Here is a 12,523-nt window from a genome sequence, read left to right on the forward strand (position 1 = left end):
AAGTATTTTAAAATGTACATATATTAGATAATAATTTTAAAAAATTCCTCACTGGGTGAAGATATTGACAAGTGACATTATTAAAGAAATGATTGATAATTTTTATAAAGAGTTCTTGTAGGTAAACAAGCATCAAATGATTATTAGTAAAAGAGAAGAATATATAAAAATTATATCCATAATAACATTTAACATGTAATGTCTCAGGTAGTATGTTAGATGTTTGATGTACATTATAAAGTCTACAGTTATGTGCTTTATCTGATACATTATATTATAAAGCATATGTATTGTAAATATGCTTTATACACTCCCTGTATATATGCACACACATACACAGTAATATTATGTGACATTTATTAAGCATTTACTATATACTAGGCTCTGTGTTAAGTGCATGTTACTTACATAATTTAATCTTCACAATAATCCTGTGATGTTGGCCTGCACTATTCCTTTTGAGACTCTGTCTCAAAAAAAAAGGAAAAAAGAAAATGAATCTCATAATAATTAAATATTTCGCCAAGGGTTCACGCTTGTTAGCAGAGAAGTCGTCTGACCTGAGAACCTACACTTTGAACCATTATAGTGTGTGAAATTGTAAGTTCTTGTATCATTATTTACACCAGTGAACATTTTGGAAATAGGTGTCAGCTAAATTATGAGGCATCTACAATTTGAAAGAATATGCAGTGGTTAAACAGAATGAGGTAAATAACATGTCTGTTAACCTGAAATGCAAGTTCAGAATATATAGTATGTTGTTCAATGGGAGGAAGAGTTACAGAACTCTACAGATAAATGTTGATACACGTATCTACATATTTAATAAAGTATGTTTGAGTCTTTTTCAAAAGCAATGCCATCTTATATTACCAATTTTAAAAATAAAAAAATATTAGTTGTGGGAATTATAAACTTTTAGGACTATGATTTCTCAATAATTAAATTATTGGTGTGAGTGTGGTGCTTACACAATGTTTAATATACATAACGTAATTATAAAGAAAATGTCAAAATATTCTGTAAAATAAAGCATACTATACAATGTTAATTTTGCTCAGGATATGCACACACACACATATTAAATACTTATGTTTGTGTTAAGATGGATGGAATTATTTCAATATTTTTGTGAATGATTAACCTAATGACTAATTCTCAGTCCTCAAAATATACTGTTAATTATCTTTAAAATCATATGTACATTATTTTATTCATAAGCATCTTAATATCAATGTATTTAATAATCATCAAAATACACCATTGGAGGCTCTGGCAAATAGAGCAGGCCCTGATGCGCCCCTCCTCCCCCAGCACACACATAATTCTCTCTCCTAATTTTCCGTCAAAGTAGAAGTCCCCCTGAGATTTTTCTGCGTAAGTCCACTCTCTCACCCTCAGGTCAGGAAATGAGGCTCATATTTCTTTCCCTGCAATTCTTTCATGCGCCAGGTTTATGACTTCCACCTTGAGAAGCCATTACCAGTGACGCTGAGTTATTATATACCAAATTGAAATGAACCAGAAAACGTGTCTCTCACAATATTTCACAATTCCTAATGCAGGTACAAGCCCTAATAGAATCCCCCAAATTGCCTTCAGAGTTCAAATTGAATGTGAACCACGGAATGCTTCAATTCACACTGGAAAGATCTACCGCGCTGCGCGTTCGGCATAGGGTTAATCTAAAACTGAGGTCGTGAGGGGCTGAGCGGCAGTGGGATGCCCATGAATAACGCAGGTCTGACTTCATCTGTGATCAGCTTTTCCTGCCTTTCAGTATTATAATGTAGACTAACTTTCCTTGTTCAGGTGACACAAACATAAACAGGCAGACCTAAGTTTTTGCCACGTCCTGGCTATTTTTTTTTTTTTTTTTTTTTTTTAGCATTTTATTGAAATACAGTAACAGATACACAGAAAAGTGCACATACGGTACACAGTTCACTCGTGGTCACATACTGAACACTGCTCAGGTGAAGAAGTAGACAATTTCTAGGATCCCAGTGTGGTGCCGTCCCTGTTCATGCGGAGATTTCAAGGAAGCTGCCAGAAAAGCTTCCACACGACAGCGGTGCTTCTCAGCAGGAAGCCTTAAAGCCGTGAGCACTACTGGGCTCGGAGCTCTGCCACAGCCACTGCTCAGGGGACAGCCACTTGCTTCACTAATGGCCACAGCTCAGGGGACGGCCACACTCTCCTCCAATGGCCACTGCTCAGGGGACGGCCACGCTCTCCTCCAACGGCCACAGCTCAGGGGACAGCCACAGCTCAGGGGACAGCCACACGCTCCACTGATGGCCACAGCTCGGGGGACAGCCACGCGTTCCACCGATGGCCACAGCTCAGGGGACAGCCATGCACTCCTCCAACGGCCACTGCTGGGGGTCAGCCACGGTCTCCTCCAACGGCCACTGCTCGGGGGACAGCCACACGCTCCACCGATGGCCATGGCTCAGGGGACAGCCACGCACTCCACTGACGGCCATGCGCTCCACCTACGGCCACAGCTCGGGGGACAGCCATGCGCTTCTCCAACGGCCACTCGCTCTGCCCGTACTTGCTGCTGCTGGAGTAAATCTCGGCCTCCAACGCACGTTCCTGACCTCCTTAGAAGTTCTGGGGATAGGAGCCTCCTTGGCTCTAATGAGGCACCTTTTGGAGAACTTCTGGATACCTTCAGGATGGGCCCTGGGGGCCAGAAAGACCAAGTCGCGATTAGCAACTTGGAACTTTCAGCCCTCTCCCCGTCTTCTGGGGAGGGGAGACAAGCTGGGGAATGAGGTGGCAATCAATCATACCTATGTGATGAAACCTCCAAATAAAACCTGGACTACAGGTTTGGAGATTTTGGAGTTGCTGAGCATCATCATTGCTGAGAGGACCGTGCACCTCAGCTTCACGGGTTCTGAAGCTCCCGTGGGGGCCCTTCAGCTGTCACCCAGTGTTCATCATCTGGCTGGTTATCGGTGCTCTTTGCAGTGTCCTTTATAATAAATTGCTAAATGCAATGAAAAGTTTGTCAGAGTTTTGTGAGTTGTTACAGCAAATTACCGAGGTTAAAGAGAGGTTGTGGGAGCCTCTGGTTTACAGCTACCTCATTGGTCAGAAGTTGACTTGACAACCAGAGACTTGAGATTGGTGTTTGCAGTAGGGGGGCGGTTTAGTGTCAGAATTACATTGCATGACATCCACTTGGTATCTGGAAAGTGGAAGAATTGGTTAGTGTAGGAACCTCCCCTCCTACGTTTTATGGCAGAAGTGTTCTGTAGGTAAAAACATGTTTTCCTGAAAATAGCTTCTCCACTGTGTATCAAACTTCACCTGAGTGCCTCCCATTGCAGAATTAAAACAGAATTCAGTTACCAAGGACATCTGGTAAATGGTATCTCTAGGCTGTATACCCCTATTCTGAAACAACAGTCTAGAAAAGCAGGTAAGTTATTATCATCAAACAGAACCAGATGCAAAGCATCTTCCAAAACCTAGAGTAGCCATCTTTTAGGGACAAACGTGACTTAATGTTTCAATGACGCTGATAGTGGACCAAGAACAAAAAAAATTGAGTGCTTGATATTAACTGTAGGAGTTAAAAAACTCACATTTTCTCCATTGCATTTTACATTTTTAAAAAATTGTACTTATGTTTTTCTTATGAATGGGTATTTATAAATGTTGAAAGATGATAAAATTCCATTGTGTCACCTCCCAATTTTAACCTTCTTTCATCTATACACTTCACTTCCATCATCGTCTTTTTTAAGAAAAATGTATGCAACTTAAAAAATACAATACAGATAATGTACTTTAAAGAAAATAAAAAGAGATGATTGAACCCATAAATAATCTGTTATGGATATCTGAAATATAAAACTTATTGAATACAAATACAATATTATTTATCAGGCCTAAAACATATATAAAAATAATAGATTAATAATACCAAATATTTTGGTACCACTGAAATGTCTTTATTTTATAATTTTTAAAAAATCAGTCTTGATAAATGGTATGCATTATAAATTAGTTGATAAATGCTTGTCTTTTTTAATCTATATAGGTCTTCTCTCTCTCCCTCTCTAGCAATTTAATTACTGACAATTTAAGTGGTTTCCATAGTTTGAATTTGGCTGGTTGGATCCCTGGGGTGTTATTTAACATGTTTCTCCGAGCCGTGTCACTGTTAGATTTCAAGTCTTGATCAGATTCTGGAATATTGTGCTGTGTACTCCCCCAGGAGGCTCATAAGAGTCTCGCTTTCTCTCCTTTGTGTTTTATCTGTTATCTAGTCTTCATTTGTCTTGGATTTACAAAATGGTGATATTCTGACTCTGTTATTCTTCATTTTCATCTGGAGTACTTCCTTAAAGAGAACTTTCACCTCTCAATTACTGAGTTACCCATAAGTACAGCTCATAATGAAAAGTCATCATCATCTGTCAATTTTCAAATAGTTCCCTGGAACCTCAAATGTGGACAATGTGTGCTCAATCCCAGGACCACCACTTTAGAGTTGTGTAATACTGAGAAAATCACTTTTCTTCTCTGTGAATATATATGAATCTGATAGAGATTTTCAGACAATTAGATGTAATTAACAAAATGTTTAAGAACTCAATCATTGTTAACATCATTGCTATTTGTTTAAATCTCCCAGGTACAATCTTCATATATAATCTAGGTTGGTATTTTGTTAGAAACTTCTTGAAGAAGTAGGAGAAAGCAGTGAATGCTATTTCTTAAGGCAAATACTGTTTGGGAAACGACAGTCTGATTAAGTTATGTTTCCTTAGCTGCCAAGTGGGACAAAATATTCTAATAATCTGTAGCCAGCCATTCTAGATTTATGATGTCATGTGCAGAAAAGAAAAAGAGGTGACTGAACCCCTACACAGAAATAATAGAGTTTATTCTTGCAAGTGTTAGTTTTATAACTATGGAAAGAGATACAAATTATGGAGACTTAAAACACTGGGGAAACTTATTTAAGCGCTACATGTGTACCTATGTGTACACACATACATATGTAGTATATTCCTACAGTTACTGAAGGAAAAAACAGTGTGTTGAGAACCGTGTCCTGAAGAATTGGACTATTTCTATATTATATAGAAAAAACATCCATACTTTAAGCCCTTCTGCCATGTTTACATGACCTCTTCTGGGTGAACAGATCTTAAAAAAATGCATGTTTTCAGAGAAGAGTGATAATAAGGAGTTTGAGACAGCAAAATAACAGAGCTAAGTAGTATGAACTTGGTGTAAGTCATTTGACAAAATTTGGCTTCACTCTGAAGTAATATTCTTTTCTGTAGGAATTTTATGTAAGCTTGTAAGACAATAAGAATAAGTGTGCTTATACAGATGGCTAAGGCAGCAGGTGCAAGCATGATTAGTCTCAGGTCAAGACCTCATGTCTCCTATGGCTCATTATTTCACAAGTTTTTATGTCTAGAGTGTACATATTTAACCCAGGTCAGTCATTTTATAGACACTTGTCCAGATTCGCTCATTAGGGGTACATTCTTGAATTTCTAATTAGAAATTCTAATTTCACATTAGAAGAAATATTTAATAATTTTAATTATTTTGATAATCCCCATAATAATGTCAGATTTATACTTTTTGCCACAAATTAAAGTCAACATTAAATTTACTTTATCCATTATTATCCATCACCTGTGTACTGATGAATTACATTGATCTGTTAATTTGTATCTGGGATTTCTGTTTCTTTTCTTTAAAGTCAATGCCCTAAGTCAGGGAAGCAGTGGAAAATCTACAAGGCAAGTAATAGATATGAGTTTACTTTTGCTGTCTGCCAACATAAAACCCTTCCCACATGTGTAGTACTCCACACCAGTGATTTTCAACTGGTGTGCCATGGCACACAGGTGTGTCGTGAGAGGAGCATAGGTGTGCCACAAAGTTTTTAAAGATAATTAATTAAATTATTTTTGAAAAAAGTTCAAAGCACAGTATATATATTCTCTTTCTCTCCCTCTTTTTTATTTTTTTGATCAACATAATTTAAGTGTACCACAGAAGTTTACTATAGGTTCAAGTGTGCCATCAGATAAAAAAAGGTTGAAAATACAGCTCTATGCCTTCAAACGTACAAAGGAAAAGCCTATCTCTTCCTAGATAACCATTAGATTTTAGGCTCCCTTGCAGCTAGCCACACAGCATGTGTTCTATCTCCTTTAATCAATTTCCCTTAGCTTGGATTTTAAATTGGGAATTGTTAAGATTAGGGCAAAGACCATGAAACATTAATTTTGGTAATAGTGGCAACATCATCAAGCCCCAAGGAATAAACACAGCAACATCAGAAGCCGTGCAGTGCACAGAGTGCAGTGTGTGATGCTGATGGGGGCAGGTGTGCAAGCAGGTGGGTGAGGTGTGTGGCATTAGCAGCAGGACCACCCCTCAGAGCTGGTGTCTGATGTGGCAGTGGCTCTGTTCCTAGCTGCTATATAGCTTTCTTTCTTCTTGGCCATTTTTTCAACCTGATTCTCCAGCCTTCCCATTTTGTTTACTACTTACTACCTTTGCATAGTAATGGTTAAATTCACTATATTGCTTCTTCTACACAAAGCAAAGAACCTTAACTGGCATGGGACATGATCACAACCTCAAGAAAATGCAGAAGATCTGACACAGATTTTCTGGGCAGGGTTGACGTGAAAAACTCAGGTAGTATTTGAGGAAAGGATTCTATCCATCATCACCATGTAATGAAGAAACAAAAAAGGGAATCTTGCTGTCTAAACTCAAATCATCTGAATAGATGCTATAATAACTTTCAAGGAAACCAAACCAATTTTTACTAACCAAATTAAAACCCTGGCACAACACACCTATAAACAAGTGTCAGTGAAAACATTTAGGTTGCATGAGTATCAATATGGAAGGATGTAGAATATGAGGTAGTCTTACTAATTTTCTCAATAGATTTTTTTCTTTTGCTTGCATTTAAAAAAATATGTACTTTTGCTATAATTTTTCCCATATGAGTAAGCTTGGAAGGTATTCTTTAAAAAGTAGAAATTCCTGTGAATAAAATAGTGAGCCAAATGGCATCAAAATGTCATGTGTTAGGAAAAAAAACTGGAGCTAATAAAGTGTTTTAAAACAGATGACTATACAAAAGACAACAGCATTGGCCATACATATATCCCCCAAAACTGTGTATGTGAATTGTTTCTATGCATGAGAAAATATAGAAAAATTAGGGAAGTGTTGTTGGTTCCAGAAAATTTCAATGTTACCCATATAAAGCATAATTTTGGGGAAAAAATGTGAGAATTAAATTGCCCAGTGAATTGTGTGTCACAATCAGTGTGAGTTGTCCCTTAACACCATGTTAAATATGATATAGCAGAAAGTGTCAAACGTATTTAAAGATGAATAAGGCCACAACAGAGGATTAAGAAAATTTAGTGAAAGAGCTGAGGAACAGAGTAAGTTCAAGATAGAGCAAGATATTTAAGAATCTTGCAAGACTGCACAATTTAAAGATCATGGGTCAAAACATGTCTACTGATCATGAGGCTGCAATAGTCTACTGTGAATTCCACAATCCTATTGTTTGTAACATTGAGCCTTTGTGGAAATGACTGGCACACACACACAAACATAAATCTTGGTAAGGACCCTCGATTTGGTGAGATGATGCATACCCTGGGTATGCTGATGTACTGCTGTACACATAGAAAATCACTTATAGCGAAAGACATTTTGCTTGAAACTCATCATGTCCTGAGGGAGAAAGGAAATAAACAGGGAGCATCCTGTCATATCTTTAAAACAACCTCTGATGCACGCCAATTAAGGACTGGTGAAGTGAGTTGGGATCATAATATGAGAACTTGCCAATGTTTACTTTTCAAAAGCAATTATAAGTTTGGGAGCTGCATAACCAATCTGAAGCATAAGTCATGCAGCTGAGGATAATTTTAGTTTGTTTGTTTTTATTCCAGCTAATCCATTTCTGTAACTTCAAGTGCCAAATGATAACTGGCCCCCACACATTTGCATTTGCCCTTATACATGCCTGATAGAGTTTTAACCTCTCCTTCACCTGTGTATCTCAAGACTCCAGAGAACAGCAGCACAAACTTTTCTTTCATCTCCCATCCCAACATATATCAAGTTTATGGCAGATTATAGATTGCTACGATAAATTAAGCAGTCTGAAATTTTTCTGATCACATGGCATCTCATACTAAGTAATATTGAGTTAACAGAAATGTCTTTATTTACAGTAGGAAAGAAATCCAAATCCTTGGGAATTAGCTACATGGAGCACATTTTCATGTGTGAAAAAATGATTTCAGCCACTTCAGTAAACAGACAAGAAGAAAAGTCCTCTATTTTGTTTCTTCTTTCATTTTTTTTCTCTTACAGTTTTTAGTGGATAAAAATATTTCAAGACATGATGTGGTAATGATTTCAAAATATATGTGAAAATCAAAAACATCACGCTGTAAATCCCATATATAATTTTGGTTTTTCAATCATACATCAATCAAGCTGGGAAAATATTTGGCACAAAAATAAAAGAAGGAAGAAAATAAAGTATCTGAAGCATGTAAGTATATAAGCATATGTACATATATACGCATAGATAAATATATATATCCAGACATGTTGATGCATTTCTCCAGAGATCCTGGCCTACTATCTAGATGCAGTAACCAAACAACTTTGAGTGGAGAAGGTGAGAATGTATTTTAGTTTCACAAGGGATTGCATATTATATTATGCTAGAGTTACATTATTTTGTTTTTGATTCTGAAGTGAAACAATGGAAGGTTTTATGTGCTAGAGAACTCAAAATAACAAATGCTTGGCAGACAAATAGGTACACGGCAGTGAGCATTTATCATGTCCTCTGTGACAAGCATTCGCTTCTTTTTATGGATGGACAATTCCTTACCTGGTGAGTGTGAGTGCAGAGAATCTGCCTCTGCCATGGAAGCTGAGAATGCCTGGCATTTTCTCAGGGCAATGCATGAAACAGTGGAGTTGTGAACTAACTCTGGGTTTGGAATTGGGATCAAGGACAAAGACCCCCTCTGCACATGAGCGGCCTTTGGCAGTGAAGCACAGGCATGGGGTTGGGCATCTCTGACAGAGGCTAAACAGGGTGGCAGTGTTCTGCGGCCATTGCAGCTGTCTTTTCATTGGTCTAAGGCTACTGGTTATGACATACAGTGTTGGTTTTCCATTCCTGAGATGCTTCAGTAATGACACTGGTCTCCAGTTCTGTCCAAGTTGCTGAGAAGGGCATCATCTCATTCCTTTCTACATAAGACACATTTTCTTTATCCACGTATGAATGGGTGGTCACTTGGGTTGATTCCATATCATTGCTATAGGAACCGCGCCAAGGAAGTAGGCTGGACAGCGGATTGAAAGTACAAGCTTGCCAGAGGTGAGGCTCACCAGAGGTGCAGGAGAGCCTGGAGCAACCTCTGCAGTGGCTATTTATTGAGAGGATAACAGGTGTGGGAGTGCCCAGTAATGATGTACAAGGGCCAAGGGATCTTTTCTCACATGCTCTTTCCCCACAATCTCCAGAATGAAGCTAAAATGAAGTTAAAATGTTCAAGGTTTAACACCTGCTTACTAATGAGTGACTGATCTTATCTCATTCTGGAACACTAAGTCACCTGGGGCTTGCCCTCAAGTCTCAAGACTTCTCTAGACTTGCCAGGAGACAGTCCTGCTCTCAGTATTTCCTTGGATGTGGAAATTTCTGGTCACTGTCCTTGAAAGCATGGTGTCCATTCCCCTCCACATCACAATCATAAATTATTCTGAGATAAACATTATAAAATTATTTTTTTTTGAGGGGGAGGAGGCATGATGGCCAACTGAAGCCAGCTTTCCACAGAAGCTCCTATCCAGAAGGAGAGTTAAAGGATAGAAGTTTAGCAAGTAAGTGGATTATTTGGAGCTGAGCCAAGAGAGAAGGTCAAAGAACACACATCAACCCTGCTGAGGCAAATTGCAACCCCAAGGAAACAAACAATAGATACAAAATCCATTGCCAAACAGATGGGTGCCCACTCCTCCAAGAGAACGGCTCCCAGTATACTCTATAAAAACAACAGAGCAGAGTTCAGATCCCCTCCTATTTTATACCATGGGAGAGCCCCTCTAAAAACTGGAACTCCTTCCCTAGAGAGGACATACAAATGTGCCATGCCACTATCCCACCAGGCATAAAACTGTATAAAACAGTATATATTCTCTACCTGCAATTCTGAACTCCCAGCACTCCCCTCTGCTCTCACCCCGAGGTCTGGACACATGTTCCCTATGGAGTCTAGATTCTTGGGCATTTTCTTGAGAGGTGTGGACAAGGCATGGGCTGTTGCTGGTCTGTGCTGATTCTGGAGCACAGAAGTAGGGAGAGCAAAAATAGATCATTCTCTCAGAGAGCTCTGGGATAATTTGAAAAAAACTAATATTCACCTTATAGGAATTCCTGAAATCAATGAGATGGCTTTGCAAAGCACAGAAGCTCTTCTTCATGAGATAATGAAAGAGAACTTTCCAGATATGCCAAGAGATTCTGAAATTCAGATAGCAGACAGTTTCAGAACCCCAGCATAACTCAACCTGAATAAGACATCTCCTAGGCACATTATAATTAACTTTGTCAAATTTAAAATGAAAAAGAAAATTCTACAAGCAGCCAGACATAAGAAAACCATAACCTAAAAGGGGAAGAATATTAGAATGACTGCAGATCTCTCTGCTGAAACCTTTCAGGCTAAAAGAGGGTGGTCATTGACTTTTAATCTCCTAAAACAAAATAACTTTCAACCCAGGATCCTGTATGCAGTGAAACTGAGTTTCATTTATGATGGAGAAATTAAATATTTTAATGACATTCACATGTTGAAGAAATTTGCCATAACTAAACCACCTTTCCAGGATATTCTTAGACCCACCCTCCATAATGACCAATGCAATCCTCCACCACAAAAGTAAGAGGGAAATTTATAGCACTGCAAGCCTTCCTCAAGAGAACAGAAAGAGAGGACATTATCAACTTAATGGGACATCCCAAGCAACTGGAAAAGGAAGAACACTCCAATCCCAAACCCAGAAGATGAAAAGAAGTAACCAAAATTAGAGCAGAATTAAATGAAATTGAAAACAAAAGGATTATACAACAGATCAACAAATCAAAAAGTAGTTTTTTTGAAAAGGTCAATAAAATAGATAAACCTTTGGTTAACCTAACCAGGGAAAAGGGAGTAAAGTCTCTAATTTCATCAATCAGAAATGGTAATGATGAAATAACAACAGACCCATCAGACATTCAAAAAATCCTTAATGAATATTATAAGAAACTTTATTCTCAGAAATATGAAAATCTGAAGGAAATTGTCCAATACTTGGAAGCATGCCACCTTCCAAGACTTAGCCAGAATCAAATGGAAATATTGTAATAGACCTATATCAAGTTCTGAAATAGCATCAACTACACAAAATCTCCCTAAAAAAGAAAAACCTGGGACCAGATGGCTTCACATCAGAATTCCACCAAACCTTTAAAGAGGAACTAGTACCTATATTACTTAACCTTTCTCAAACTATAGAAAAAGAAGGAGATCCACTGTCATACTTTAAAGATCTCAACTACCCAACACATTCTATGAATCAAACATCACCTTGATCCCCAAACCAGGAAAAGGCCCAACAAGAAAAGAAAATTATAGACCAATATCACCAATAAATATTGATGTGAAAATATTCAAAAAGATCCTAACAAACACAATCCAGCAACACATCAAACAAATTATATACCATGACCAAGTGAGTTTTATCCCAGGGTCTCAAGGCTGGTTCAATATAAATCTGTAAACTATAGTTCAAACTTTATATTGAACTAGAGGTTCAATATAAATCTATAATCTATAAATTTATTCAAATCTATAAATATAATTCATCACATAAAAAAATTAAAAAATAAATACTATATGATCCTCTCAATTAATTCAGAAAAAGCTTTTAATAATATCCAGCATCCATTCATGATCAGAACACTTAAGAAAATTGGTATAGAAGGGACATTTCTTAAACTGATAGAGGCATCTACAACAAACCCACAGCCAATGTTGTATTGAATGGAGTTAAATTCAAATTATTTCCACTCAGATCAGGGATCAGCCAAGGTTGCCCATTGTCTCCACTGCTTTTTAACATTGTAATGGAAGTCTTAGCCAACACAATTAGGGAAGAAAAGGCAATCAAGGGTAACCACATAGGGTCAGAAGAGATCAAACTTTCACTCTTCACAGATGATATGATTGTATATCTTGAAAACCCCAAGGATTCTACTGCAAAACTCTTAGAAGTGATCGAGGAATACGGTGGTATCTCAGGTTACAAAATTAACACTCATAAATTGGTAGCCTTTATATATACCAACAATAGTCAAGCTAAAAAAACAGTCAAGGACTCTATTCCATTCACAGTAGTGCCAAAGAAGATGAAA

At 37.7% G+C, this 12,523-nt stretch overlaps 1 protein-coding gene across 1 annotated transcript in view; it reads left to right on the plus strand.

Annotated features, from left to right (window-relative positions):
- The first annotated feature begins 2,527 nt into the window (after positions 1 to 2,527).
- LOC100953733 (caspase-4-like) overlaps positions 2,528 to 12,523 on the plus strand; it is a 99,207-nt gene continuing 89,211 nt past the window's right edge. Inside the window, exon 1 of the mRNA XM_023507718.1 lies at positions 2,528 to 2,577. Within this exon, the coding sequence (XP_023363486.1) occupies positions 2,528 to 2,577 (50 nt within the window). The remainder of the gene's footprint in view (positions 2,578 to 12,523) is intronic.

Source organism: Otolemur garnettii, unplaced genomic scaffold (assembly GCF_000181295.1).
Source record: "Otolemur garnettii isolate 467f Iridium unplaced genomic scaffold, OtoGar3 scaffold00200, whole genome shotgun sequence".
NCBI classification, from domain to species: domain Eukaryota; kingdom Metazoa; phylum Chordata; class Mammalia; order Primates; family Galagidae; genus Otolemur; species Otolemur garnettii.